Source organism: Sander vitreus, chromosome 14 (assembly GCF_031162955.1).
Source record: "Sander vitreus isolate 19-12246 chromosome 14, sanVit1, whole genome shotgun sequence".
Lineage (NCBI taxonomy): Eukaryota > Metazoa > Chordata > Actinopteri > Perciformes > Percidae > Sander > Sander vitreus.
This window is the reverse complement of record NC_135868.1, coordinates 26,430,334-26,457,939: the sequence shown is the minus strand read 5'-3', so window position 1 is coordinate 26,457,939 and position 27,606 is coordinate 26,430,334. Positions and strand designations below refer to the sequence as shown.

General features: G+C 42.0%; 1 protein-coding gene across 1 annotated transcript; it reads left to right on the top strand.

Annotated features, from left to right (window-relative positions):
• The first annotated feature begins 344 nt into the window (after nt 1-344).
• On the top strand, nt 345-13,619 carry LOC144529448 (ankyrin repeat and MYND domain-containing protein 2-like). Its single transcript, XM_078268543.1, has 10 exons — nt 345-411; nt 884-948; nt 1,923-2,061; nt 2,235-2,333; nt 2,423-2,583; nt 4,438-4,652; nt 9,162-9,297; nt 9,416-9,544; nt 9,638-9,761; nt 13,465-13,619. Exons 1-10 carry the CDS (start codon nt 345-347, stop codon nt 13,617-13,619), a joined length of 1,290 nt encoding a protein of 429 aa, XP_078124669.1.
• Nucleotides 13,620-27,606: the final 13,987 nt, after the last annotated feature.

Here is a 27,606-nt window from a genome sequence, read left to right as displayed (position 1 = left end):
TCTCCATGTGTCTGATTCGAGCTTATGACGGAGTGGGTCGGGCTGTAGTAGTTTATAGCATCACTGTCGCCGCAGGGCAGTCTGGACCTGATGACACATTCAACACAGTAAGCAGTCAGAGCTGAACACATTGGAAAACTATGTCAATCAATCAATCAATCAATCAATCAATCAATCAATCAGGGACATTTACAACATTGACTACTATTTCATTCCGCAGATCAGGTGTCCCCGCCCCCCCCCGTGTGTGGGACAGTGGTATGTTCCAGGGTTGTGTACACTGCAGTGTACCAGTCTACCTGTAGACTCTAACTGTGAGAGGAGAGCAGAGGTGACTGGAGAGCATGGCTGCCCCTCAGAGAGGAGATCTGTCAGCGTCGGAGAGGAAGATCCTGCAGCTGATCGCCGCCGGTGAGCACTGCTCTCTTACACACTTTACACGCTTTATTCACTCTGTTATTGGTTTTTATTGGGAACACTCTGTACAGTACAGTGTCAAAGTGTAGGCACTCACTTAAGATCATTTTGAAGCACAATACATTGTCCACTATAATGGTAAAGATATATAACTGGGATGTGTGCAGTGCATCAGCAATACATGAGAAACATGTATTGTAGATAGAGTTTGCCTGAACTGAGTCTTCAGTTCAGCTCAACATGAACACACGTGCATACCACTCAACATACAGTATATGAAGAATAACATTTCCAATAATAAATAAATAATAACAGATTTACCTAGCTTTACCACAATTCTTTATTTAATTAGGATATATAGTTATATATATGTATACATGTATGAATTGTGTTGATGTTAGTTTTTATTTCGACATCTATCCTTTGTGCACCCTTACATTCTGACTGTGTCTGCTTTGGTCTGCAGGTGATGCACAGGAAGCTGCCCAGCTGCTCGCTAGCAAAGAAGTACGAGTCAACTGTTTGGACGAGGTACGCAAATAGAAGGAACAATTGCTTGAATTATGTAAACAGTCATTTGAAGTGACCCTGTGTGGGCCCCAGCCCAAGGTTGAGAAACTCTACAACAGCCCTGTTTCGCTCTCATGTTCTAGTTTGTGGTGCTCAAAGTGATACTAAATTACAGGAGGCTCATGTCACTGGCACAATGTCAGTTATGTCACTGTAACATATGTTATTCATTGTGATGGAGCCATATGGTTGAGAGCTATGTGATAATAGCATCACGCCACTCCAGACTGTCTGAGTGTCAGGATCAGCTGTGGCGGCATATACACACACACACACACACACACACACACACACACACACACACACACACACACACACACACACACACACACACACACACACACGTACACAACCACACATATGGAAAGCATACACAGCAAGTGGTCAGAAACAGTCTGTTATTGAATAACAATTACATTTGTAATTGTTATTTGATTTAGTTGAATTTTTAAAACTTCACTATGACCAGCTAATTATTACCGACTCTGTGTTCAGAGAAAGACTGTATAAAGCCAGTGCCCCCTCCCTACTCAGCAGCAGCAGACAGTCAGACAGTAGCTGGGAAACATCGTGGAGTATTTAGCAGTGACATAGACACACATTTCCCTCCGGAGCTGCTGGAGACCAAAGCGGAGCTAAAAGAGAGAGAATATTGGACTGACATTCATCAGGTGGACACAAACACAACTCCTGATGAATGATCATGTTGCTCATGTTGCTCTGTGTTGGCTGATGTGTATAGAACAAACTGCTTCCTGACGTGTATGCCATATCAACTTTATAAGGCGATAATAATATATCAATGTTGTATTTTCACACTTGTTGGGATCAAACAAATGGATTAATGCTGCTTTGAGTCAATACCTGGCTTGCTTCTTTGCATACATATAAACTAACTGCTCATGTAATGTTGCCTCTCTCCTGTGTTTCTGAAGTATGGCATGACTCCCCTGATGCATGCAGCCTATAAGGGCAAGGCCGACATGTGCCGTCTGCTGCTGCAGCATGGGGCTGATGTCAACTGCAACCAGCATGAATATGGATACACTGCTCTCATGTTCGCTGGCCTGTCAGGTACACCTGTGTGTGTCACTCCGCTTTTCAGCATCTACGGTTCTCTCGAAGTTTAGATGAATTTAAATGTGGTTACACTAACATTCATTGTCATTTTAGTTTAGAAAAAATAATTGGTGGTGCAATGCAGTGTTATACTTCTAAAAAGCAAATGACTGACCCACATGCTCCAGGGAAGACAGACATCACGTCCATGATGCTGGACGCAGGAGCAGAGACGGAGCTGGTGAACTCTGTGGGTCGCACTGCTGCTCAGATGGCAGCGTTTGTAGGTGAGACAGGCTGACACTGTGCTGTGTGTGTGTGTGTGTGTGGGGGGGGGGCATCTCTTATCATCTTAACCTGGACACTCTCCTTCCAGGCCAGCACGACTGTGTCACAGTGATCACCAACTTCTTCTCGCGGGCAAGGCTGGAGTACTACACCCAACCACAGGGGCAGGAGAAGGAGCCCCGGCTCCCCCCCCGGCTGGCAGGACCCCTGCACAAGATCATCATGACCACCAACCTGAACCCGGTCAAGGTGAGGCCCGCTCCCTCACACGTTTACTGCAGGTGACTGTACATGCACGGTACATGTGAACACTTCGACGTGCTGGTGGTGCTCGATGAAATGTGAGTAATTCTTTACTGTCATTAGGATGCAACCTCTGGGGACCTTCCATATCCATATCCAAAATTCATGACAATCATGTCATTGCACTCAAGACAAATAAAGTTGTTCTGCCGGTGCTGCTAGAGGGAAACCTCCCTTCAGAAAAAGAAAGAAGATAGCCATCACTTTATTCAGCTTCACTTCTGAGTTCTTAGCTCATAAACAGTGACTGTAATACTTATAGGGGAACTATGCAGTTTTTTTTACCTTAATTTACCTTAAACGAACAGCTTCAGAGTCATTGGAATGGTTATATGACTTTTTTTGAGTTGAACGGTGGTCGTCTCGCTTCCCCCTAGCGCCTGTGAGCGGAAAAACCAGGATTGCAACTTTCAGCTGGCCGCCAGCCTCAGCGTCAGGAAGTATCGCGATATATCAGATCTCGCGATGTAACGAATTGCTTCACGGCACTGCACACATACGCCCATTCAGGAACTGGCTAACAAGAACAAGGTAGCGATGGAGTTTTTCACACTATCGTCATGGCTGAGCCGGCAAAAAAAAAGCAGAAAGCTAGGAAAGCATTGTCGGAGGAACAGAGAAAGAGGAAACGGCAGACTGACCGAGCGAGGAGTCAGACACGAGTAAACATAGGAGCTGCCAAATATCCATTCCGAAGCTGTAGGGGGAGCTCTATAGAGAAACATGCGAGCAAAAAACGAGAAAACAGCGAAGAAATGGCCAAAACTGCATAGTGCCCCTTTAATTCATACAAACCCACAAACTCCACTTTTTCACAAATGAAAGATTGGTAATAATACAGCCCATTTATAGTGTAGTTTCCTGACATTTACCATACAAAAAGCAAAACATGAGTAAAAGTACAAGTAAGTACCAGAAAAGGACTTTGGTAGAAGTTAAAGGTGCAATATGTAATACTGACAGCTAGTGTTTAAAATAGTTACTGCAGTACAAATTCAAAATGCTGGAGAGAGTCGCCTCCTCCCCAGACTTGAGGTTCACGGAGGTTGCCAGGCTGAGACCACAGCATCCACAACAACCAGTATGTTTACATGCACACCAAAAATCCACTATTATTCCGAGTATGACATATTCCGAATTTGATACAGGTCATGTAAACAGTATATTCCGGTTGGATATTCTGAATAAGGCCTTTTTCCTGGAGCTCTCTGGCATTCTCTGACATGTTTGGGTGCACATCTTTTTTTTACCCCCACTTGGCTGGGGTTATGGTGGCATTTGCCTGATGTGGTTGAATTCAGAGTTTCTTTCTGTCAAAGTTTCTGGATGCAGGCCTTCAGCACGTTGGGGATTTATTTGAGTTGTAGGCCTGCCCGCTTAGGCTATGGCTCAAATCAAACAGCGAGCAGCAAAGCAAGGCAGCTTTATTTATTTAGCACATTTCAGCAACAGAGCAATTCAAAGTGCCTAACATAAAATATTAAAGAGCAGTTAAAACAATTAAAACATTTGTTAAAGAGAATATAAAAACAACTAAACTACAATGGATGGCAATGTCTCCACAACTCTGGATGGATTCGTGTTCCCCAGAGGATAAAGCCCCTGAGTTTTCCCTTAGCACCACCATGAGGTTGATTACTATTGGATGGATTGCAATAACATGTGGTACGCATATCCTTGGTTACCAGAGGATGAATCCTTATGAACTTGGTGATCTGCTTATGTATTGTCCTCCCTGTCTCAAACCATGACATTATTCTGTCCAGAAATGTTTGTCTGACCACCTGTCCAATCTGTCAGATAGTCCTGCTGGTAAAGGAACACCCTGTGCTGGTGGACATGGCCGCCCTGGAGAAGTGTTACCAGGTGATGGACATGCTGTGTGAGCAGTGTGTGAAGCAGGAAGACATGAATGAGGTTCTGGCCATGAAGATGCACTACATCAGCTGTGTGCTGCAGAAATGCCTGGCCTTCCTACACAAACAAGATGACAATCTGGATGCACTTGTTAAGAGGTGAGGCTTCTGAGTGTGTCCTCTGAATACAGAACCAGCAGCACTCCCAGAACTCATTTTATTTCATAGTTGCTTTCACTGATTACAGCCGATGGGTAGATCAGCATCAAGTTACTGGCATAATAGTGTTTATATCAATATGTGGATTGCTATTAAGGGCCCGGTCCTTTCTCTTCTTGACCATTGCACACGTTTGTATAATCTTGGTATCCAACGTGATCTCACAGAATTCCATGAAATGAACACGGCCCCTTAACTCAAAATCTGTGGCAGTTTCACAAAAATTCTGTGATGGGCCCACGGAAGAATTCCGTGAAATGAACACGATCGCCGAAAATTCCATGATGAGCCCACGGAAGAATTCCGTGAAATGAACACGATCGCCGAAAATTCCATGATGAGCCCACGGAAGAATTCCGTGAAATGAACATGGCCCCTTAAGTTAAGGAAAAGGTCGTGGGTGGGCTTACGTTTCCATGACATGTGGGACAACAACAGGACGGTTGGGTTCAGGAAAAGAAGAACAGGATGGTTGGGTTTAGGAAAACAATAATGGGACGCGTGACAACAACGGGACGGTTGGGTTTAGGAAAAGAAGAACGGACGGTTGGGTTTCGGAAAAGAAGAAAGCGGCAGTTGGGTTGAGGAAATGTGACACATGGGACACGATCCCCGGTCTCCTGGGTGAAAGTCCTGTGTTGGTTGACCCATCCACCACCCCAACCCAGATTTTCGGCCTTTCATACTACTCGCTACCGTAGTCGCTCTTAATGCTACGTCATCTTCTCATTGACTTTACATTGGCATTGTTTTCCGTGGTGGCCACACGGAATTTTCACACATTCCGTGCCACCACCACGTAATTCGGTGTTAACAGTTCGTGATCATTTCACGGAATTCTGTGAGACCAGGCTGTGGCATCACATCTTATGACTCTCTCTCTCCTCTTATCTTAATATGGTAATGTTCTGTAGATCTAACCAAGGGCCCCCTCTTCATACCCGCATCTTATGGAGGTGAGGGTATGAAAGGATTCATGCTGTAGGAACCATGAGGATATCAAGGTACAAAAGGTAGTCTACATGTCACGCATATATAGTTTATCCATCAACTCCCCTGTGAGGAAACCCATAGCAGTCCAACACTCAGCTACAGTAATCATGATAAATACCAAAATCATAGTGGGACACCACTATGCAACAGTGTCCTGTTGCGTCCTGCGGGACCCTGCTGCGTCCTGCTACGTCCTGCTATGCTCTGCTGTGCCACGCTACATCCTGTAACGGCCTGCAGTGCCCTGCTATGACTACTACGACTACCATTTGTAGTCACTGTTCCATTATCTTTATTGTGACTATTATTGCCACTGTTCATCACATCCCCAACCGGCACAGTCAGACACCACCTACCTAAGAGCCTGGGTCTGCCGAGGTTTCTTCCTAAAAGGGAGTTTTTCCTCGCCACTGTTGCACTAAAAGCTTGCTCTTGGCGGAATTACTAGAATTGTTGGGGCTTTGTAAACTATAGAGTGTGGTCTAGACCTACTCTATCTGTGAAGTGTCTGGAGATAACTCCTGTTATGATTTGATACTATAAATAAAATTGAATTGAATTGAATAGCATGGATGCCTTTAAGGGTACTATTCAGAATTGCCTTATTTGATTCATAATAATGCTGAGACATCATGCATTTTCTGTTGTGTATTATGATGATGTGTTGGAATGTCTTCTGCTGAGATTTATTTATTCTTCCGTTGTTGCTATTATTGGGATAATTTTGATGATCTGATGTCTGATAGGGTGACATGAACAAGTGTTCAGGTGTAATGCACTTTTGGACTGCCAGGATCTCATAGATTTTGTGAGTAAACTAGCAAATTTTTGGACTTTGGGCGATCAAAGATTAAATTAATGGTTTGAAATAGTGCTGGGTGGTATACCAGTTTACACCGTATAGCGGTATTAATTTCCCATGAGGAGAGTGCTACGGCCAAAATAATCTTTGAGTGATTTGAGAAGGGGACGCTGTTTTCTGCTTACCCAAAAGAGCAAAGAATTTTTAAAAGCGGCTCCTGCCACTCGCTGGTTACCGCCAGAAGTTCAGCTTGTTGAACTCTGGCAGAGCAGAATCTGTGCGCGTTCACATGCAACTGCCGCCTTCCCCTTATTGAAATGACCGGAGGCTGCTAATTACTAATTGCGGAGTGAAAGCCACATAAGGCATTACTACCAATATCTGTCCTCAAGAGCATTTCAGCACAGTTTTCAGAACGAATCTCTGTCCACATTAACACCTGAAACCTGGCAGGCATCAACTTACTTTACTTTCGTCAAAAACAATCAGGAAAGTCATCCAGCGTGTGAGTAATTGGGTTAATGGAAAAAGTGTGCTGAACTATAATCTTAGCGGAAACTTTAGTAGTAGTAGTTTATAGTAGTAATACCTGCCTCAGATTGATCTGAGACAGGTACCAACAATCCATTCCATCGTCATTCGCTTATCCGGGGAAGGGTCGCGGGGGCAGCAGCTCCAGCGGGGAACCCCAAACTTCCCATTCCCGAGCCACATTAACCAGCTCTGATGGGGGGATCCTGAGACGTTCCCAGGTCAGGTTGGAGATATAATCCCTCCACCTAGTCCTGGGTCTTCCCCAAGGCCTTCTCCCAGCTAAACGTGCCTGAAAAACCTTCCTAGGGAGGCGCCCAGGGGGCATACTTACCAGGTATCAACGAAAAATTTGTTTAATTATAATCATACCCAAATGACCAACCATTCCTTCTAACCAGTCCAAAGGGCCATCAACAGTGCCTAGGAACCATGGAGTGTCATGGCAGTTCTTGCTAGTTCTGCTACATGCATTGCTTTTGTTGATTTGCACAGTTTACTGACTGTCCTTTCCCCCCACACCTATAGCAGGCCACATCTCTGGCTAGGCGCTGTCATTTTCCATGACCAGTGGGCATGGCTGCCAATCACATGGTGCTTTTGAATTTGCTGATGTGTGTGATTTAGGGTCTTGTGTTTTCTATTTTCATTTTTAGGTTCCCTTCTGAGCTCTGTCACTTTGGATTGTCTGGCACACTCCAGACGCTCTCACCACTCCCTCTGTTGGACTGATTTATGTAGTTTCTTTGCTAGATTTGCTATATCTTTATATATCTATACATTTATACAATGCATTTCGTAGTAGTAGTATTCTATTATTACTACTATTACATTGCACTTATACTATATGTTACAGCTCATACTACACTACCAGTCACCAAGTCATATACTGCATTATATTTGTGGTGTACGCTGTTTTATTCGAATATGTCTATCGTTACACCCCTAGTAATTAAATAGTCTTATTTTGACCTGCAACTTATCTAATAGAGAGAGGAATTAGGTATGGTATTACTTTACCACACATTTACACGGGCAGATAGATAGCGGTTAAGTCTTAGCCTAAAGAAGAACTCAGCAGGAGCACAGTCTGGCCTAAGTAAATCTCCCCCCATGCAGCTTTGATGTATCTAAAGGCTAACATTAGAGTTTGTAATTAAGATTTTGCAAGGGAAAGTTTTGCATAGCCTCGGGGCTAAGCCCCCCCTGTCTCTCAGTCTTTCACCATGCCATACTGTGGTCTCTCTCCCCCATGCAGTACATAAATGTGTTCACCTGGTTAGCTTGTAAGCTCAGATGTAGATGTCAGAACACTGTGGTGTTGCAACTGCTGACTTTGTTAAGCGTGTTTTACACTAGACGCATCCAAGGTGGCGTGCACCATCGTGACGTCAAAATGACGTAATATCCTTCCGGCGCGCCCGATTTATGGCGCGCAAGCAGAGGTCGCGCACGGCTTTTTTTTTCAGCGGCGCGCGACAAAGCGGAAACGGGAGGCTTGAACGGGTTCGCCGACAACCGGATGCCAGGACTCTCACAGTGACTGCACGTCTCTCTTGTAAACTTACTGTGTTAAGATGAGTTCTTTTATGGCGAATGAAAGGCTTGATCCGACGAAGTAGGTCGTCGAATCAAATCGAAGCATTGATGGCAATGCTGCTGCCAGTTTTGCCGTTGTTAACCTTTTTCTTCTTCTTCTAGTCACTAGAAAGAGCAACGTCTGTAGCCTTTGCTCATTAGCGACACCTCTGTTCAGGAGAAGACTGCAACTAGTGTCGTGAGCACCAGCGCGGGTATAAATAGTCACGGCGATCCCATGATGTCACATTTGCGCGCGCCAGCTGGGCTGCGTCTAGTGTATAAGACCCTTTACTCTGTTACTTTGATGGTAATCTGCACATTAGAACGTGAGATGTGAAATGTTGGTCTGTGGATGAAAGCTTAATAATGCAGAGGTTCATCCTCTTGGGATCCAACATATCTACAACAAATATTAAAGGAAGGAACCACTAGGAACAATGCACCCTGTACAGTGTACAGTACCCATTGAGAGCAAACTTGGAATTTAAAGCTTTAAGAGATGTTATGTCTTTTTGTTGTTGTCCGTGAACCTGGGTCCCCAGCCTGCTGAGGGGGAGAGACAGCGATGGCTTCCCACAGTACCAAGAGAAGTTCATTCGGGACTGTATCAGGAAGTTTCCTTATTGTGAGGCCACGCTCCTTCAGCAGCTGGTGAGGAGCATTGCACCAGTAGAGATTGTAAGTGAAGAACATATCAGAGAATATGCAGTATATAGAATATCATTTTTAGCAAAAAGCGCATCAATGAGGGATAATGTTGTCATAACTTTAATACACACTTACATATTATATCCAGGGCAATGACCCAACAGCGTTCTCAGTGTTGACCCAGGCCGTGACAGGTCAGATGGCAATTGTAGATGCTGACTACTGTGCTACATGTGGGGAGAGGGGAGCACACAAGAGGTGCTCCCTTTGTAAAGCAGTAAGTCAAAGTCTTCTGTAATATAATTCAGTCATGTCATGAGAAATGTCCACGTTGAATTACGTCCAGGTGATTTTCTTTTATTTGTCGTAGGTGACTTACTGCAGTGTGACGTGCCAAAAGCTCCACTGGTTCACTCATAAAAAGATGTGCAGGTCTCTGCAGGAGCAGGATGCCGAGCTGGAGACGGATGCTCCGAGGTTTAAAGAACTGAAAGGTGAGGTAGAAGAATTTGTTTTAAAGAATACTTCACTCAGGATCTAAATTGAAGAAAACAATATTTACTTTGTGCTTTAGAACAGTGTTTCTCAACGGGGGTGGTAAGAAGATGATGGGGGGCGCTGGAAGCAATATTTTGGAAAGTGGGGCGTTGAGGTGCCCTTGGTTTGAAAGCTAGTTTAAACTAAAGACTCACAATAACAATACATGTTTACAATTTAAACTACTAAAAAACAGTGGTCTGCAACATTAAACCCTGCCAGTTCACGGCACTGCGACTAGACGAGACGGGTATCAGAACTCATCTGTGCTTCTGTCAGCTTTGTTTGGCGCTAGCTCCGTGCTGCCTTCACGGAAGGCAGTTCAGATTTAAAAAACAAAAAAGCAATCGCCGCGACGTCCTGTTGTGTTCTTCAACCCCCCACCCCCACTGTAGCACAAGTAGACTTTATATTTCACAGTAACAGTTTTTCGTCAGATCGTTTATAGAACGAGCAACGTTTCCCATTGCACCTGAAGGCAGCTTCATTTCACGGAGAAAGAGAGAAAGAAAAGAGATGATCGAAAGATATCGACTGTGCTTTGTTGTTTGGCAAACATTTAGCTGTTTCACAAACTCCCGGGCAGTTCAGGGCTTGTGTTTGGTGTTTTAAAACGTTCTAGTGGAAGCGATAGAGGAAGTGATGTAACCGTTTACTGCAGGCTACAGGATTCTCACACCTCCTCAAAACACAGCGCGATATGGGGTTGCGTTTCTCCAAACGTTTTTTTCTTCTGCTATTTACTCGCAAGACAGGCGAGAGCAAACCTAGACTCTTCTAACCTAGACTCTTCTAACCTAGACTCTTCTAACCTAGACTCTTCTAACATAGACTCTTCTAACCTAGACTCTTCTAACATAGACTCTTCTGACCTAGACTCTTCTAACATAGACTCTTCTAACATAGACTCTTCTAACCTAGACTCTTCTAACATAGACTCTTCTAACCTAGACTCTTCTAACCTAGACTCTTCTAACCTAGACTCTTCTAACATAGACTTTTCTGACCTAGACTCTTCTAACCTAGACTCTTCTAACCTAGACTCTTCTAACATAGACTCTTCTAACCTAGACTCTTCTAACATAGACTCTTCTAACATAGACTCTTCTAACATAGACTCTTCTAACCCTAGACTCTTCTAACCTAGACTCTTCTAACATAGACTCTTCTAACCTAGACTCTTCTAACCTAGACTCTTCTAACATAGACTCTTCTAACCTAGACTCTTCTAACATAGACTCTTCTAACCTAAACTCTTCTAACATAGACTTTTCTGACATAGACTCTTCTAACCTAGACTCTTCTAACCTAGACTCTTCTAACATAGACTCTTCTAACCTAGACTCTTCTAACATAGACTCTTCTAACCTAGACTCTTCTAACCTAGACTCTTCTAACCTAGACTCTTCTAACCTAGACTCTTCTAACCTAGACTCTTCTAACATAGACTCTTCTAACCTAGACTCTTCTAACATAGACTCTTCTAACCTAGACTCTTCTAACCTAGACTCTTCTAACCTAGACTCTTCTAACCTAGACTCTTCTAACATAGACTCTTCTAACATAGACTCTTCTAACCTAGACTCTTCTAACCTAGACTCTTCTAACCTAGACTCTTCTAACATAGACTCTTCTAACCTAGACTCTTCTAAGCATCAACAAAGGGCTCTCGCTTTCAAAGGTTGTAAACTTATTTCCATTCTGCAGTAGGTGTCGTTCTTCAAGTCGTTTGTCATCACCAAAATACTTTTCTGTGTGTGTGTGTGTGTGTGTGTGTGTGTGTGTGTGTGTGTGTGTGTGTGTGTTCCTTCTGCTTTTACCCCTTGATAAGTGCCAGCTTGTTTTCCGTTGGAACAATTGGATTATAGATTTAGATTTGAATGAAAAATAGATTTGAATGTTAAATTGCTAGCTGTTTCTGACTGGCTACTGTTAGTGTTTGTAATAATAATAATAATAATAATAATAATAATAATAATAATACATTTTTATTTAAAGCGCCTTTCATGACACCCAAGGTCACTTCACAAACAAAAAAGGACATTCTAATTATAGTCATCTTATTTAATTAAAGGTGCTGAGGTTCACACCAGGGACATGCAGCAGGCCTTTTGATAATACCTAATTATAGTTTGAATGTTGCATATCTAGTCGTTCTGATTGGCTGCTGTTATTTCAATTGAATGTCAAATGGTTGCATTTAAAAAAACAACAACAACAACCTGTAAATATATATAATTTCTATTCACATGGCTTTTTTGATACCTGGGAAACAAATACATGTGTTGTTGGTCATTCAATGATATGATTTTTTGAATATTTTTTACAACAATAGTAACAACAATAATAGGCCTATATTAGGGCGTAATCATTAATATTCGTGGCAATTAGCCTACATATTATTTGATGGGAATACATCATGCTTTAGAAGAATACATAGAATGAATTTCATAGCAGTCATGAAATCTCTAATCCAGATTAACATTCAAGGGTAGATTGAAACAAAAGGTTGTGGGCTGGGCTAATGAAGGGGTCTGAGTGATACCACAACAGCAATCAGGAAATCCCAGACAGGCTATCTAAACAATACGATGTGATTCAATCTGCGGCTGGCCCATTTGGCTAATCCCTTCAGCACCTATGACAATTTAGTGTCTCTGTCTGCCTTGGGGGCAGTCTGGTAAGATTAACTCACATGTAAGAAAGCTTCTCAAAGGCTATCTAAGTTTACACACAGTGATCTGTATAGAAATGGAAATAACCACCCAATACCAATGATAAACAAATGAATGAAATGCTGCTTCCTAGAAAAAGTAATTCATGCCTTCATTACATCCAGGCTGGACTATTGAAACTCCCTTTATTTAGGCCTCCCCCAATCTTCATTAGGTTGCCTTCAGATGGTCCATAGTGCAGCTGCAAGGATGTTGACTGATACTAAAAAATGTGAGCACATTACCCCAATGCTAGCCTCTCTTCACTGACTCCCTGTCCACTTCAGAATCTAGTTTAAGACCCTGCAGGTTGCCTTCAAGGCCCTCAATGACCAGGCACCATTTTATATTACGGATCTTATTCAAAGGCACTCAGCCTCGTCATCTCTTAGATCTGAGGACAAATCTCTCCTCTATGTCCCCCGATCTCGACTCAAACTAAAAGCTGACAGAGCCTTTGCAGTTGCTCCACGACTGTGGAACCTGCTGCCTTTACATATCAGATATGCTCTCTCCAGTTCTGTTTTTAAATCTAGGCTAAAGACACATTTTTACTCCCTGATCTCTCAATCTGTTATAAATGTTTATCATTCAGTATCTGTAAATTGCTGCTTGTTGTTGTCATTGGGATGTTCTTTATGTGTTTTCCTTCTACTTTTATGTTTACATTTTAATGTCCTTTTATACAGCACCTAACTGCGTTTTTTTTTTTTTTTTTTTACAGCACTTTGGTCAGCTTAAGCTGTTTAAATGTGCTCTAGAAAATAAACTTCACTTACTTATTTACATACAGTATGTTGCAGTGACTAGGCTACTAGAATCTTCCTAATGGTGTGATTGTATGCATCAAAGGGTGAAATTGAGCATAAAATTCTTGAGAGATTTCAAAATATGAAGATATATATATATATAACGTCTGAATAAAGTGTATTTCTGCTCCCTGTAGATGATGAGAGCGACCTGGTAATGGAGACAGCCAACTTTCTGCAGCAGCTGTGTCTGCGGGCAGAGGAACAGGTGGCTGCTGCCGGAGGCTGCCCTGCACAGCTCCTGGCTGGTCCTTCCACCTCTGCTCAGGGACCGTCCTGCACCCAAGACTGAGGCTCCTGAACGATGCTGACTCATCTCTTTTTGGGAATTTTTTACAAACGTTATGTATGGAGAGGTGTGGCGAAACAGAAACCATGTCAGCAGGGTACATCTTCTTTATATATTTAACACCACACCGTTTAGTTTAAGATAATCAGTAACACAAAAGCAGCTGCTTCAGGTAACTTTACACAGTGGAAGCTGCAAAACGTAGAGGTATTGGAAATCCTGTATGTTAATTTCAGCAAACTGAAATTGGTCTGATTTGTAAATAAGAGTGGCATAAAGTGAAGTCCGATGTTGGTAATTCCAGTCTTTTCTGGGCGGAACAGTTGCTCAGTACTGTTGAAGGCACCATTTGGATGCATCTAAACTCCACCACTTAATAACAAAAATCTATGATTTGGCATCTCAGATAATAAGGATAGACCTCTTTCTTTCTCATTGTGTTTCATTGTGTAAGGTGATTAGGAAGGATTATCAGTTTCTTAGCAGGGTACCTCAAAACGTTATGAATGAATTAGCATGTAGACCAGGGAAAAGGTTGTTCATAGGTCATAACAAGTGATTAATATGATTTTTTTGTTTGCATATCAACATAGGAAGAGAAAAGTCCTCAATTTGCAGCCCAATGGGGGATGTTGGAAATTTATATTTATATATATTTATATATATTATGTTGGACGATTCTACCTTCAATGACAACATCCGTTTTTTTAAATTCTCACTTTCAACAATATCGGTGCATTTCAAATATGGTACAGTTAAGGTTAGGGAAGGATTGTGGTTATAGCAAATAAAAAGGGAAGTAACTGCAGTTCTGTGTTGCAGTTACAGTTGTCTTTAGTAATGTCTGGAAACAGGAGTGCTATGGCAGGAGTATTATCCCCGTCTGCCATAGCATTAAACACAACGGTAACTGTCATGTGTGTAGGTCTGTGGTGGAAGAATTATTTATTATTATTTACTGTAGTTCGAGTACTAATACCACCCTGTCAGAATAATCCTGCATTCCTGCATTTAACGGTACAATATGTAACATTTCTGCATTAAAATGTCTAAAAACGACAATACCTGTTATATATTGTGTTGAGTTGTGTACTTACACTATCCTAAATGTTTTCAAACCCAGAAAAATCTGTAATTTTATATCTGACACGGGATGTTTTGTTCAGTTGCCTGTCAGTGGCGTCATATAACTTTTGACCCCTCTGGTTCCTCTAACTTCCGTCAAAACACGGGAACCCAGATGATACGTTCGAAAGTAATTGTAAATCATACAATGTCACAGAAAGAGTTAGTCTCAGTAACCGTAATACTGCTTTTTTTCTGCCACACGGCATCATTTTGTCATTAATTACATGCCACTTTGCAACACAGTAATACAGCAGAGGCCTCATTTATTGATACATTTCAATATTGATCGATCCAGCTTAACGTTATGCGCTACGTTGACAAGTAGCTCATGCTAATGCTTAGTGGGAAACGGTAAAAGGTTACAACATCTTCAACACGCTCATCAAGTTATTTAACGTTAAACAGCACTGGGCTAACCCACGATTATGTTCACCAGCTAGAGTTAACGTTAGCTGTATAGATAGAAGACAAATCTAATGCTAATTTAGCCAGCTATCCAACCCTGGTTTTTCTGCCTCATTCCACGCCACTAAGGAACTTCAGTCGGGATGAGAGCTGACAACAGCCCCAAAGACATGACACATCCACAGTTAGCCAGCAGCCAGCCATTATTATTAACTTACAGCAATCAGAACCCAGCCAGCACAAACTCCAGCGCCGGGTAATAACGATGCTAACGGCAGTAACAGAAAGTTTTATGTTCTGTCAGGGAAACAGACCATATTGCCTAAGGTGTTGTGCTGAAATCCCCCCCCCCCCCTTAAGCATTTAGCGGTCTTCTTTACAGTTTGACCGACAAATGGTGACTGTCCTGCGGCAACAACAGTTAAGTTTAGACACCAAAAAAACTAAGTAAGTTAAGAAAAGCTGAAGGTAGGGAGAATTCCGGTAGGAACACCCGCCAGCCATCGGACGTAAAAGTTATCCGATGGATGTAGACGTATCCCAGGCCGGTATCTCTGGGGCCGCAGCTCGGCCAGCCCCGAAAATACTAGCCAGCCCGAGCCGCGAAGTAAGACTCTCAGTAACAACCCAACCCCAACTCCCATAATCCCACGCCACTTCACAACATAATCAAAAGTCCGCTTTTATATCCATTGTTTTGATTGAGAGACTTCTGGGAACTATTCTCCACAGAAGGCGAAGCACTGCTACTTGGGCGGAGTGATTAGCGCAACACCTGAAAAGCACCGTTGTTACTCTCTGCTCCTCACCACGGGGCTTCTCAGGTGCTGCGAGCAAATCACTCCGCCCAAGTAGCAGAAGTAGCAGTGCTTCGCCTTCTGAGAATATAGTTCCCAGTACGGTTAGAAGACGGCTGTGTCTCATGTGACCTGTACACGCTGTGACAACAAATCACAACATGCACAGCTAGATGGAGTTTTCCTCCTTAAGAAAAAAGGAAGAAGACATGCCTTTATTTATGCCTATACATGCCTATATTAGTCATAGTTTTTTACTGATATGAGCATGTTACTACACACACATGCTCAGGACAGTACATGCACTAATGGAGAGATGTCGAGTGAGGGGACTGCGTATTGGATGGATGAGTGCCCATGTTCTAACATTACTCCAGTTACAACACTAGATGGCAGTTTTTCTCTCTTATGTTGAGACTGAATCTTAGTTTGAGGTTTACTGTTCTTCATTAGCTCCATCAAGATTGATGCTAATAAGCCTTTTTTCATAGGATTAAAAAGATTATATTACGTTCCATTCAATTGTTATTCATTTCATTTTTTGATTTCGACGAGGTCATGGCCCCTGATTAGAGATTATTAAAATGGTCATTAAATCAAGTTTCACTAATGCGTTGCTACTTGAACTTTAGTGCATCAACTAAGCCTAACTGATAATCTAGATATGAACTGCATGACAGCTGGAAGACAGATATTCAAAGGGATGCCAACAGGGTTATCAGGATAAAAAAGGCTTCTTCTCATCCTTGCATTCTCACACATGCTGAACATCCTTCGGCGATGCATTAGATTTCTATAGAGCTCTGTCTTCTGACTGCATTGTTCTCCACTCTGCTCCCACGGGAGCACACTGACCCCTGTCACTGTGTTCACAGGACAAACAGCAAGCATGGCTGCTGTCACGCTTACTCAAGCCCTGTCCCTTTCCCCCCCTATTATTACCTCTCCCCTTATATGTGTGTCACACTCACTCTGGACTGCAAGCGAGCATAAAAGCTTGATCTCAAATTTCCGGTTTCTGAGATGTAAAAATTAGCGAACGCTCTGTCAGATCAAATGACTTATTTCAAGCCCCCCAGGTACTTTTTTTCTCAGCTGCTCCTCATCCACACCTCCACCTCGATGATGTGATGTGACAAACACAGCTTTTTAGGGTAATTGGAGATCATTTTGAGAGCAAAAGAGGGGAAAGAAACTCCCTACCTCTGTGTAACAATAATGGCATGAGCTGGACACTTTTGGAGTGGATTTATTTCCAGTGGCACCAAAGAGGAGACAAGGAGAGCTGGAGTAAAGTCATTGTCAGAGAGCCCTGGGAAAGTCTTGTAAGAGGACACCTTGGGTCTTGGGGGCAAAGTTTCGGCAGGATGAAGGTGAACAGGAGGCTTTGTCTGGCTACTGTATGATTTGGATAATGGACATACACATTCATCATGATGGTGAGCTCATCCACTCAGCTTTGGCTGGATGAGGCTCAGTGAAAAACCTCCATCCGGAGCATGAAACATACTCGTCCTGCTATCAGCTGATTCCCACACTCTGAACATCACATCCCATCAGAATCAAAGTCTGGCTTTGTATACTGTATGAGGTTAATCTGAATCAACAAGACGCGTATACTGAGGAGCTATAATCGAGGATACACCGATGTATCCTCTGTGGAAGTCTTTTCACCCGTGGAATGTAAACAAAGAGGCGTGACAGAGAGAGAGAGAGAGAGAGAGAGAGAGAGAGAGAGGAGTAGAGGTGGAGAAAGGGAGATAATATATCCACGGTCTGGGTCATCCAAATTAACATTCTGATTTATAGCGGTTGGGTGAAATAACACCGAGGCCTTATTAATGAGGGAAATATTATTAACGTTCTTTATAGGTGTTTGGTGTTTTAAGCCCCCAACGTCGACTTCAACAGATTCTCACTCCCATCTCGTAAAATATGGACGCTTGGTCAGGTGCCTTTGTCGTTGTTATTGATTCTTAAAGTCTCCTTTCGTGCCATATAACGCGCTTTATCTAAACGCGCTTGGTCGGGACTATCGTTTTGACCTTTTGATGCAGTTATGTTAAGGAAAAGGTCGTGGGTGGGCTTACGTTTCCGTGACATGCGGGAAGAACGGGACGGTTGGGTTTAGGAAAAGAAGAAAGCGATTTTAGGAAACGTGACACGCGGGACACAAACTCCAGTCTCCTGGGTGAAAGTCCTGTGTTTGACCCATCCACCACCCCAACCAACCTCTTTACGTGGAATTTCGGCCTTACATACTACTGGCTACCGTAGTTGCTCTTAGTGTTATGTCATCTTCAAACCCCGTGTAGCTGCTGCTCTCCACGGTGCGTTCTACAAACACGCTGAAGGGCGCTTTTTTCGTCGCTTCAGACGATGACAGCCACTGTCCAAACGTCCATATTTTACGAGTTCCTGGAAGGCATTAGGATTAGGCAATGGTTAGGTTTAGGGTTAGGGTTAGGTGCCTTGAAGTCGACGGTCGCAGCGCTGCCTTGAAGTCAACGTGGGGGCTTAAAACACCATCGCGCTTCTTTATAATGTGAGCATATCAGAGCTGCTGTCAGACAGACAGCTTAATTTGCAAGTGCATCTCCAGAGAGACGCTCGAGAAACAGCAGTTTAAAGCAACACTAGAGAACTTTTCCCGCTTTGATCCCCCTACAGGTTGGAAGTGGAATTGTCCATTACATTACATTGTCCAGTTCATTCGAACTACAGATCTGCAACCCGATCTGGCAGACTTACATAATGTAATGTAATGGACAATTCCACTTCCAACCTGTAGGGGGACCGCAGGGGGGAAAAGTTCTCTAGTGTTGCTTTAACTTCATTAGGATTATTCCAGAAGATTATTCCTCTGTCAGGTTATAAACCTCAGTCAGTTTTGCTGCTGAAATGTCCGACGATATCAGCTCATGTGACATTATTGCACACATAGAAATGTTTACCAGCAGCCTCTCCAATCATTGAAGTAAATCCTTAAAGAAAACACTCATACATCATTACAATACATCATTTAAAAAGCAACGGAGCCTGCAGGGACTGTAGAGGGCCAGTGAAGTGTCCATGCGGGTCTCTAAACCGGTGAAATGAATCCATTCAGGTGGGTGGAGGGTGGATGATTTTAAGCCTACACGCGATCCGGATAAAGAGCTGATCCACGCATTAATAATAGAGAGATAAAGTGAGTTTGTGTGTATATAATATAGCTAAAAGTGCTTTTCATACAAACATTTGTAGTGTTTTAAACTCAAATAGCCTATAAGTAATTTACTGTGTATGTATATTTTATAAATATGTACGTGTTAAATACAACAAATAATGATGTACGACCCCCGTACATTCTTATCACATTTTGCTATGTTGTGAATTGAACTCATATACACTTATATATATATATATATACATACATACGTATACATATACATACATATATATACATACATACAGGTGCTGGTCATATAATTAGAATATCATGAAAAAGTTGATTTATTTCAGTAATTCCATTCAAAAAGTGAAATTTGTATATAATATTCATTCATCACACACAGACTGATATATTTCAAGTGATTATTTCTTTTAATTGTGATGATTATAACTGACAACTAATTATAACTGACGAAAATTTGAATATTACTTAAGACCAATACAAAAAAGGATTTTTAGAAATGTTGGCCAACTGAAAAGTATGAACATGAAAAGTATGAGCATGTACAGCACTCAATACTTAGTTGGGGCTCTTTTTGCCTGAATTACTGCAGCAATGCGGCGCGGCATGGAGTGCATCAGTCTGTGGCACTGCTCAGGTGTTATGAGAGCCCAGGTTGCTCTGATAGTGGCCTTCAGCTCTTCTGCATTGTTGGGTCTGGCGTATCGCATCTTCCTCTTCACAATACTCCATAGATTTTCTATAGGGTTAAGGTCAGGCGAGTTTGCTGGCCAATTAAAAACAGGGATACCATGGTCCTTAAACCAGGTACTGGTAGCTTTGGCACTGTGTGCAGGTGCCAAGTCCTGTTGGAAAATGAAATCTGCATCTCCATAAAGTTGGTCAGCAGCAGGAAGCATGAAGTGCTCTAAAACTTCCTGGTAGACGGCTGCGTTGACCCTGGACCTCAGAAAACACAGTGGACCAACACCAGCAGATGACATGGCACCCCAAACCATCACTGACTGTGGAAACTCAGAGATGGGGACTCGAGTCTGAGACTTGGACTCGAGTCGCACTTAACTCACACAAACAGCTGACTTCAGACTTGACTCGGACTCGAGCTTTAAGACTCGTCAACAACCTGTTTTCATGCAATTATTGCTTTTTAAATCAAAATGTATTCATGTATTTCTATTTTCTTTTATTGGCGCATATACGAGGAAATGTATGACGAGCTGTATGTCCCCTGCCCTTTGCCATAATGTGCAACGTAATGCATGCGCCTATGTGCGCGCACTCACATATTAAAATATGCATTGCCGATGGCGACACCAAATCCTCCTGGAGTTGCGCCTTTTCTCATTAGTTTTGCTTTCAATAACTTGGTAAACAGAGGCAGTAAGCTAACAGCTACATGCAAAGTGTGTGGCACCAAGATAAATGATGCCGGCTCAACAACGTCGGACTTCATCATACATCTCAAAACGCACCTAAATAGGTCAGTCACTCACACACTAATGTGAAATGAGACGTTACATTTAGCATATATCATCACAGGTAACAAGCTAACCATCGCAAAGTGTTGTGCTAATGCTGGGAACAGGCAAATTGTATCTTATAGTTAGTGGTTGCTGAGGCTAAGAAATCCATGGCGCACAGGAGGCGGGACGCACAGATCCATCTCCCCAGGAACAAACGCTGTGTCGGGTGGGCAAATTCATGTGATGCGTAATTGATCCCATGGATGATTTGTAGGCTATTAAGTGAACAAGGTGTACCCGGTCCACCAAACACTGGGCCGTCTTGACTGTCTTAATTCTGCACATATTTCTGTTACTGTAGTCCTATTTACTATTTCATTATTTCACCCATGCGTGGCGCAGCGGATCCGTGCGCACTGTCACTTGCCGTGGAGACGCTGGCCTCACTAACCTCTCCTCCTCCGAGTCGGGTCTCCCTCGCGCTGGACTCTGTTTCACTGAGCGTAGTAACACTTAAAAAATAAATGGCATTACATCAGTGAGTTCATACTGCTTATTGTGCGTAATTTGGACTGACACTGAGATGCATGTTGTTCTGTAACTGGTGTGGCGCTGCCACTTTTCTCTTGAATTCCACTTCGACATTAGACATTTTTTTGAGTGAAAGAGACATTACATTTAGCATATATAATCACAGGTAACAAGCTAACCATCGCAAAGTGTTGTACTAATGCTTGGAACATACAAATTGTATTTTTATCATTGTATCCATATGATGTGACAGACTTAGGTTAATATTTCACCAGGTCCGAGGTCTAGAGGGATGTGTTAAGTAGACCCCATAAAGTTATCCTACAACTGATTTTGATACTGTACTGTCTGGATGGTAGCTACAGGACATGCTTTGAATTCATAAGATTTAACAATACAGTGTTAGGGACAGATCAGACGGCCAGAGACTTGAGACTTGACTTGGACTTTTGGCAAAAGACTTGAGACTTGACTTGGACTTGCAAAAAATGACTTGTGAACATCTCTGTGGAAACTTTACACTGGACTTCAAGCAACGTGGATTCTGTGCCTCTCCTCTCTTCCTCCAGACTCTGGGACCTTGATTTCCAAAGGAAATGCAAAATGTACTTTCATCAGAGAACATAACTTTGGACCACTCAGCAGCAGTCCAGTCCTTTTTGTCTTTAGCCCAGGCGAGACGCTTCTGACGCTGTGTCTTGTTCAGGAGTGGCTTGACACAAGGAATGCGACAGCTGAAACCCATGTCTTGCATACGTCTGTGCGTGGTGGTTCTTGAAGCTCTGACTCCAGCTGCAGTCCACTCTTTGTGAATCCCCCCCACATTTTTGAATGCGTTTTTTTTCACAATCCTCTCCAGGGTGCGGTTATCCCTATTGCTTGTACACTTTTTTCTACCACATCTTTCCCTTCCCTTTGCCTCTCTATTAATGTGCTTGGACACAGAGCTCTGTGAACAGCCAGCCTCTTTAGCAATGACCTTTTGTGTCTTGCCCTCCTTATGCAAGGTGTCAATGGTCGTCTTTTGGACAGCTGTCAAGTCAGCAGTCTTCCTCATGATTGTGTAGCCTACAGAACTAGACTGAGAGACCATTTAAAGGCCTTTGCAGGTCTTTTGAGTTAATTATCTGATTAGAGTGGCACCAGGTGTCTTCAATATTGAACCTTGTCACAATATTCAAATTTTCTGAGATACTGAATTTGGGGTTTTCATTAGTTGTCAGTTCTAATAATCAAAGTTAAAATAAATAAACACTTGAAATATGTGTCTGTGTGGAATGAATGTATACATTATACAAGTTTCACTTTTTGAATGGAATTACTGAAATCAACTTTTTCATGATATTCTAATTATATGACCAGCATCTGTATGTATATATATATATATATATATATATATATATATATATATATATATATATATATATATATATATATATATATATATATATACTGTATGTTATTAATATTACAAACAATAACTTTACTTTGGGGAGACCCTTGATAAGCCTTTTAGGCTTTTGGCCTCCCTTGCATATTCTGCTTTTATTAATATTGTTAATGTTCTTTTTTCATGTGCTATTAAAGACATGAAATGACCTGTGTTCATATCAGCGCTATGGACTGTAATTTCAGAGCATGTTGGTGCTAATGCAGGTTTCCAGAAGGATGAGATCATTAAGAAAGCAACAAGGCTATCAAATGTTCCTCAAGCAGTCGGTGTTGACACCTAATACCTGATGAGGAACAAACAGCACAGCTTTCATGTTCAGCTGGCTGCAGGGTTGTGCGTGTCTTACAAAAGGATAGGAAACTCTGTATCCTTAATGTGTACTGTAGTGCACCATCTTAGCGCAGTCATCAGTTTATTACTGCTGAGCTTCATAGTAATGATCAGTAATGTAATGGTAAAAATAAGAACATCTCCTTACACGTGATTAGCACAAAGCTTACAACTGTCCTTCCACTTTACTCAACATGTTCAGGAAAAGTAACCTTCAAATAACTGAAGTTATTGCTTTTTAGTTTATTGCTTTTTATACACATCCTGCATGAACTCTTTGTCCCAGATGTTCATACACAGAAAACCAAAGTGTTCCTATGCATGCATGTTTATGTTGTTTTGGGGGTCTTTCTAGTAAGCAGGGACAGTGATTGGCTTGCAGCACCCTTCCCTTTGCTGTATGTAAGTGCGGAACACCTGACACATAACTGGAGTTCATATATGGGGAGATTGGGCTTCATTGTCTTGTCCAAGGACGCATATTAATAATTCATTAACAAAGTATTTAAAGTCTGTTCTCAAGTAATCATAATTATCTTCTATATAATCCTGCTATCCCCCTTCCTTTTCACCACCTACACTGCAGACTTCAAGCACTGCACTGAAACATGCCATCTGCAGAAATGCTTGAATGACACAGTCATTGTTGGGTGTGTGGAGAGTGGACGGGAGGAGCAGTATAGGGATGTGGTTGACCGCTTTGTGAGCTGAAATGGGGAGAATCACCTACAGTTGAATGCGGCAAAGACAATGTAAGTAACAGGATGCTCCCGATGTTCTATCAGTCAGTTGTTGCAAGCACCGTCTTCTTTGCTGTGGTGTGTTGGGGTGCCGGCATCAAAGCAAGGGATGCCAACAGACTGAACAAACTCATTAAAAAGGCTGAGTCTGTAGTTGGCACGTAGCTTGCCTCTGTGGAGGAGGTGGTCAGAGACAGAATGCAGGTAAAACCGCGGACGATTATGAACCATGACACAAAACACTTGACAAACTCAAGAGCACCTTCAGCCATAAACTCATTCAACCCCGCTGCTCAAAGGAACGCTACAGTGCTGCACTAAAAAATATTTATGTACAATCATATCTATATATTTGCCTTATGTCCTCTCTGCACCGTATCTATTTATCACATTGTAAAGCTTTTCATTGTGCAATGCATTACCACTGTATTTGTATTTGTATCCCTCCTCTAAAAGTGCATTTGTGTTGTATTGTATTGTATCATATTGTATTGTATTGTATCATATTGTATTGTATTGTACTGTATCAATAATATTGTTTTTAAGGTACCTGGCTGCGAAGACTCATAAATTATCAGGTGGTTCCTTACTTGTTCCTTACAAATTATTTGTTGAGGTGTTAACTGTTTCAAGACAATCTACAAATGTTTGATTAGCTCGTCCATTTCTTTAGCACATTGCATTGTGGGAGAGTAGTGCACAAAACCAGACTCAAAACCAGTATTTATAAGCCTGCCCACTGTTTGTTTCTTTTAGTATACTGTAATGAGTTATATCACTTTTCAAGGTCCAAGGTTCATTAATTGTCATTCTATTCGTTGTAGTCCCTTAATGCTACACAAGATAAAAAAAAAAAAAAAAAAACGGGTCATCAGGCCACTCCCATCAACTACAGAGCAATCACAAATCTGACATTCTTTTCAAAACTTTTTGAGAAAGCAGTGGTTCAGCACTTTATAGATTATAGATGTATAGATTAGCTCTTATCCAATAACCTGTATTAAGCTCTTCACTCACAATGTTCCACAGCACAGAAACTGCTCTGACAAAAGTGGTCAATGAAATTGCTTCAGACTGGCTCAGTTTCAATAATGGTGCTCCTAGACCTCAGCAAAGCTTCCTTATGATTGAGCACCACATTTTATTACATTGCTTAAAGAGGTAACATTGGTCTCACCGACACTGCTCTGTCCTGGTTTAGATCATACTAATCTGACAGATCTCGCTTTGTTTTACACAACAACTGTTCATCAGACCACAAGAAGATCAGTTATGACGTGCCACAGGGATCTGTGCTCGGTCCTATCTACATTGTTGCTATGAGTTATCTGGTTGAAATATGCTTGATGTGCATTTACGATTAGTTCACAGTTACTTATCTGGAAAAAAAATCTCAGGCTGTGCTCAGACTTGATGTGGTGGTGTGTTTGGTACATTTTCTGGTTTTAGGAAACATTCAAATAAAAAAAACACACTGAGTGTATTGACCAACAGGTTGACCCTGATGTTAATTTGAGCAGCACAGGAGAGGCTGGACCACTAATGTAGTAGTCACGGACAGTTGATGAAGATTCAGATTAATTCATTGCAACTCATTCCAAATAAAGAAAAAGAAGAAAATAAGTTGCCCCGAAAACAATATCTGTAATGACTGTAACGTTTCTGTGCAAAGAACAACAAATACAAAAACAGTCAACCAAACTGGTAGAAAAGATGCTATTTATTCCACTTTGTTTTCATTAACATCATTATAATTGGATCTAGTAGAGAGAAGAGACATGTGATCCCTGTGAACCACAGAGTCATTGTCTGCTCAAGGTTTTCCTTCACTAACTTCCTGCCTTCATGACAAACAGGTGTGTCTGAATCTCTCTTTGATTGTTGAGGCTATTGACTGCAGAACACACATGTCGACAGACATTCAGCAGAAGGCACCTTTCACAGCTTCAGCCTCAGGACACTCAACAAAATGGACCTTTGAACGATTCTATTTTGGTCTTTTTTTACTGTGTATGATTGCAGATGATGCATTTCTGCAGCTTTTGATGTGGCTCCCACCCTCTCTTTGATATATACAAAAGCAAACATGTATTCATACTATAGGAAAGAGGAAGATTAGTACTTGTAGAGAGACTTTATAGGATGTAGTGTGGCTGTAAGCCAGCAGTGGTACAATATGTTCTGGTCTAGACTACAAGGCTTCCAGACAAGCACTTGTGACTTGTAAGAAATCCAGCAGTATCACTGACTGTGCTCTAATCCTCTATTCAGATATGTGTGAACTCTGCAGGGAGAACTTTGTGTTTGTTGTATTCAAAGAATGAAAAATGAATGAATGAATGTAAGACTCCAGGGTTTGGCAGGATGTGGAGTCAGTTCAGATTAAGTACTGTACAGTAAGCCTCTGCTTAAGGCTGCATCAATAGACATGTAATTATAGCTGGTAGGGATGTTTGATGGCCCTGAAGCAAGCGTCAGAGATTGCTCTCATGTTGGAGGGACCAGGGTCAAACAGTTCACTTCCTTGCTTTAACACATTATCACTCCTTTTTTTCCCACATTGTCCCAGCACCTTGTTCAGGGATCTGATCTATCTGACCAACATCTGACACAGGGAGCTATGCATACTTCTCACTGCATACTGTGACATATTGGCCCTGTCTGGCTCTGTTAAAGCCATAGCGTAGATTCAGATACATGTCCCTACCAATGTCAAGGTGCTTCTGTCCATAGCAGCATTTTTTTTAATTGGTCATTTAAAGGAACATGCCGACTTATTGGGACTTTGTCTTATTCACCGTATCCCCCAGAGTTAGATAAGTCCATACATACCATTCTCATCTCCGTGCCGTGTCGTAACTCTGTCTGACGCCCCCACCGCTAGCCTAGCTTAGCACAGATCCTGGAGGTAACCGGCTCCATCTAGCCTACTGCTCCCAATAAGTGACAAAATAACGGCAACATTTTCCTATTTACATGTTGTGATTTGTATAGTCACAGCGTGTACAAATAACAAGGTCACATGAGACACAGCCATCTTCTAACCGTATACAAACTGGGAACTAGAAGGTGAAGCAATTCTGTTGTATGGACGCGGTGTCCGAAAAACAGTCTTTGTGGGAAAAGTAAGTTTGAAGCAGCAGCAAGTATGGCCATCTCCACCTTCAATGAAGGTGCCTCTGCCATGCTTTCTGTTATGGAGAAGTTATGGCTTCAGAGCACAGTTGTGATGGTCAGTTCAATGAGAGAAACTGATATGCTCAGGATCTCGAAAGCTGAGGCCGTCACAACTGCCGTGCAAAATATAGGCGCAAGAGTCTGAGCACAGCTAAAAAGGTGAAAAGGCATCAGCAGGAACTGGATGAGGGACCTACATATGAAGCCGGCATGGACAATTAGGCTGTAGACAGTATCTAGGTTAGGACCGTTTCTGTGTTTACACAGTTTTTTACTGGGGTTCTGTTCAGTTGAAGGTCATAAATGCTGTGTTATAAGTTTTGATGTGCTTTAGGTGTTTTGTATTGTTGTTGCTAATGATTTGATGAGATATTGTGTCAGTAAAAAACTCTGAATTATTACAATACAAATCTTTAAAGGCCGTTTTCTCAAAATGTTTTTTTTCTCATACTCTGAGCCAGAAATCTCCACTTTAGCAGTACATACACCAAACTTTCCAGTTGTATTCCTATCTATATTCTTAAGGTTTTTACAGAGGGGTTTGTTCATATATATCTGATTTATAAAAATTCTAAAAACTTTTAATACAAAAGAAATTTGACTTAATGTCAGTAATGAACTGGGGAAGTTTCATCTATCTATTAGTCATGTTTTTTTTCCTATTCACCTGGGGTGTATCCCCTTAACATTCCTACACTTCACCTTGGTCTCTAACCACAGGATACTATCCACAAAGGCACACCAATTCTTTTCCCTCTGCAGGTAAGACAAGTTAAACATCCTGTTGTCAT

Bases quoted from the DNA above. Each gene is read 5' to 3' on its own strand.
- LOC144529448 (XM_078268543.1), top strand. From the start codon at position 345: ATGGCTGCCCCTCAGAGAGGAGATCTGTCAGCGTCGGAGAGGAAGATC. The intron at 4,653-9,161 runs GTGAGGCTTCTG...CTGGGTCCCCAG, and splicing joins CTGGATGCACTTGTTAAGAG to CCTGCTGAGGGGGAGAGACA. The intron at 9,762-13,464 runs GTGAGGTAGAAG...TGCTCCCTGTAG, and splicing joins GAGGTTTAAAGAACTGAAAG to ATGATGAGAGCGACCTGGTA.